Source organism: Gavialis gangeticus, unplaced genomic scaffold (genome assembly GCF_001723915.1).
Source record: "Gavialis gangeticus isolate Ggan-Ray unplaced genomic scaffold, GavGan_comp1, whole genome shotgun sequence".
Taxonomy (NCBI): domain Eukaryota; kingdom Metazoa; phylum Chordata; order Crocodylia; family Gavialidae; genus Gavialis; species Gavialis gangeticus.
Genome location: NW_017729012.1, coordinates 764972 through 768801, shown reverse-complemented (window position 1 = coordinate 768801; position 3830 = coordinate 764972). Strand labels below are relative to the sequence as shown.

The window sequence follows — 3830 nt, the reverse complement described above, 5'->3', positions numbered from 1 at the left end:
CCCCCCCCCACATCTGTAAGCAGGCCAAATGCCCCAGACAGGTTTGAAACTATCAACAATAACACTTGTTATTAACAGTAAGCCATCAACCAACTCCAAAAGGGGTAAATACAATCCTTAAATATTCAGGTTTAATATAAGCCAACCAGCTTAACCATCCCTTGCTGTATTTATTTGAAAAGAATTTAGGGGTTAAACCAAGAGAATTAACATTAAGTAAAAAGCACAAGATGGTCACACAGTCCCTGAAGAAAACTTCTTTCCATAGTCACACTCCCAGAAGAAATCAAGCGGCTCTCTGCCATCTGCCACGTTACAACTTGCTGTTTATAATAACAAATCTGTTGTGAGAAATATGTTCGCATAAAGGCGATAACATATGCTTTCTATTAAATAATGCTAAAGACTATTTTTATATCTTAGAGATTCAGTTCCTCACAAGCTGTAATGTTTAGAGGAAAATAATGGAGTGGAGTGGATCAGGCCCTGTGCTAGGGATTGCAACGGCAGGCAGAGCACCGATGCAGGAGCAGCACAGAGCTGGCACTGCAATCTCTCTACTGCACTGTCTTTTAATAGGCCATATTCTCTTGCAAACAACAGGGACCTTTTTTCTCCAAAAAAGCAGCTGCTAGAAACTGGAGCATCCATTGTATGCAAGAAGATACAGTAAGAGGAATTTCAGCAGTTTGCCAGCCAAAACGAAAGTACGGTCTGCACTGATCCGCAGGGAACAGAACCATAAGCAGGCTCAACTCCCCAGCTGCTGCTGCTGCTCAGTTCATTAATGCAAGCTAAGATCTTTTTTTTATTATTATTTATTTCATTCTGCCTTTCAAAAACAAGACATGTATCATCTCACTGTATGTGAGAAAACACAGCATTCCTATATGTCAAATAACACGGAGGAGGAGCTGCTCCTCAAAGACCAGCCTTCTCTCTGGCACTAACCCCATGGTCCTATACGCAGGCAGTGGAGGTGGGCACTGGGCAGAGTATCCGTGTCATTGCAAAAGGGTTAATTACCATGAAAAGCTACTGCAAGCACTTGTGGACAAGGTTAGGGGGAAAACAATGCAGGGATTTCTTAGAAAACAGGGAGAAGAGGAAACCTGCAGGGGTTCTCAGGCAGGACAATGGTGGAAGCTCTCCAAGAAACCCAGAGCTCTGCATTGCCAAGGAACAGCTCTCACTCTTCACCCTTAGGCAGCAGAGTATGAGCAATAAACAGCACGCTAATACTTGAATTCATCTGTCCTGAGAGGAGGCCTTGTGACCTAGGGACTCCTCAACAAGTATAGGTTTGGCAGCATTCTTGAACCCAACCCTATCTACAGTAGAAACCTAGATCTATCTATCATGACAACTTGCCTGGCATCCCTAGAAGCAGGCATAACTGTCAGCAGGGCCGAGTACACTGAACAACAATCCTTCTGAAGTGCAAAATGCAGAGTGAAACTGTATTGTTCAGCTAACAATGTGCCTTGAAGTATGCAAAGTATGCAAACACCTTCACTTTCCAGTTACTCCAGAATGCTGCAGCAATAACAAGAGCTACAAAACATTACTCAACACACAAAAATGAAGTGAAAACATACAGTAACTTGATTAAATACAAGTTATAAGACTGGCTAAATGAAGGACAAGCGAATTCTGATCCCCCCCTCCCTCCCCGACAGCATTTCAACAAAGCATAAACAGGCTTAAGTTTGCATAAAGTCTGGATTTAGTTCTGTATTAGTCTTATCTCTAGCTTGCTGCACAACAAGGTATACAAAAAATAGTGTAAAGAACCTTGACTCACGTTGCTTTTCCTGCAGAAAGCCAGAGGAGCAAAAAGCAGACTCTTCACCTGCTAAGGAAATAACACAAGGTGAAATGAATGTTCTTTACATGTTCTCCAAGCTTTTTACTGCTTCTCATATACTGCAATACATACAATCACAAAAGGGCCATATTTTGATTTCCAAAACTCCCAGTGACCTCAGTGGGAATAGCTCAGCATGTAGAAAGATACCTGGAAATGGCTTAAAGCCATTTTGGAGCCATCAGTGGGAACTCCAAAAGAGGGGGGGAGGTTCCCCTTCGCATAGGGGATCGCAGGAATGTATTCAGTCTGCCCATAAAGGGACTCCCTGGATTTTTAATTAACCAAACATTGTAATGCATTTAATGTCATTAGATAAAATTCAGATTTTACAGCACTATAGTTCAGACCTGTCCTCTCCCCAAATCACTGAAGAAGAGAGGCTTCCCTCAGGCCCAAATACTGCAGTGTTGGAAAGTGCCAGTATTAACTGCAATCATTTCCTAGACTGGAGGCCAGCAACTGTTTCCATATTCCTGACCACATGAAATACCCCACTGAAGTAACTAGGGCTCCAGATGGGGGCACGTGTCCTTTCCTGTACTTTTCATTGCTGCGTCAAGGCCTTATAACTATATTTTGCATCACAGGATCTCAAACTGTTCTTACAAAAGAACATACCATCACCATCCTACAGCACAAAGAAAGGAAGCAACTTGTTGCAATTCCGCGGCAAAATTGAGACAAGAGCAAAGGTCTTCTGAATCTCTGCTCCATGATCCTATAAACCATAATGCCTAACAAGGTTAATTTTCAGTTCAGCTTGCTCTCTTTCACAAACGTACAAGTACATTTTAAAGTATAGTGAAGGCTTTGTTACTGTACTTTTAGGCTGCTTGGGGACCTTTTACGCCCTGGATTGTTCACACATTAAGACATGTAAACTACTTTTAAGAACCCTTTAGGCATCTTAAAGTCATACCGCTCCAGAGCAGTTCTCTGATCAGTCTTACCCAGGTGTGTGGCCGCTCACCAGAGATGCACCACCCAAGTTTCAGTCCTCCAGCCTCCCAGGAAGCAATGTCCCCTCTCCCCACCTTGCTGAACTCTACTGCCCAGCAGACGGTACTGGCACCAAGCCAACTCTCCCCCCAACCCCGGGGGAGCTAGCCAGGCAGCTCACAGGGGCACAGACCACGCCAGGGGAGAGGGCTAAAAGGGGCAGATGGGGGAACAAGGTAGAGGGCCAGACTGGGGGCCTTGTGAGCTGGGGCTTCCTTCCCAAGACAAGGGCAATGTCCCCATGAGCTGGGGCTACCCAATCCCAGTTTCTTAAAACATGACACATTCTTTAATTTGCTTACTCTTTATTTCTTTTTAAATTTTAACTTTTTAATATTTTCCTTTAGTGGCTTCGGTGCCTGATTCCCTTCAATTCGCCACCCAGCCCCAGATGGTATTCCCATCCACTGCCTCCCCACCTCCCATTTCACTGCCCAGTCCCCATCATTAAACTCTCCCCTTTCCAGTCCTGCCCCCAGCAACACATTTTTCCAGCCCACCCCCACCTAGAGCACAGACACCAAGAGCACCCGCAGCCTGGTGCTGTAGTGGCAACCCAACAGTAGCTCCTAGTCAGGCCCCTGCTTGCCAGCCCTGTAGCGGCAAGTCACAGCTGTGCAGATCAGGGGCAGTCAGAAAAGATTTTTAGCCTAAACATGTTTTTAGCATGAACTCGAAGGTTGCCTGTACACATGCAGCAAGGCTGCCCTGGCACACTGCAATTACAGTGCACTGGAGCAGACTCCAGCACCACATGTATCAGCATCCCCCATGCTGAAAAAAATGGCAGTGGGGCTGCTTTAACTAAAGCTTGTTCGATGAGCTTTAGTTAAAGTGCCCCCGCAACCATTTTTCAGTGCGGGGACACTGATACACATGACACTCTGGGTACTTTAGTTAGAGCTTCTTGCCCCCGCACTCCTGCAGCACACGTATAAACAGCCTAAGCTTTTGCTAACAG

General features: G+C 45.2%; 1 protein-coding gene across 2 annotated transcripts in view; it reads right to left on the bottom strand.

Moving 5' to 3' along the window:
* The window catches only part of PITPNM3 (PITPNM family member 3), a 299986-nt gene that overhangs the window by 185998 nt on the left and 110158 nt on the right, over positions 1 to 3830 (bottom strand). Inside the window, exon 3 of one of the 2 annotated variants that reach the window (XM_019511015.1) lies at positions 1805 to 1852. The exons of the other annotated variant lie outside the window; for it this stretch is intronic. Within the exon in view, the coding sequence (XP_019366560.1) occupies positions 1805 to 1852 (48 nt within the window). The remainder of the gene's footprint in view (positions 1 to 1804; positions 1853 to 3830) is intronic. 2 annotated transcript variants of the gene reach the window in all.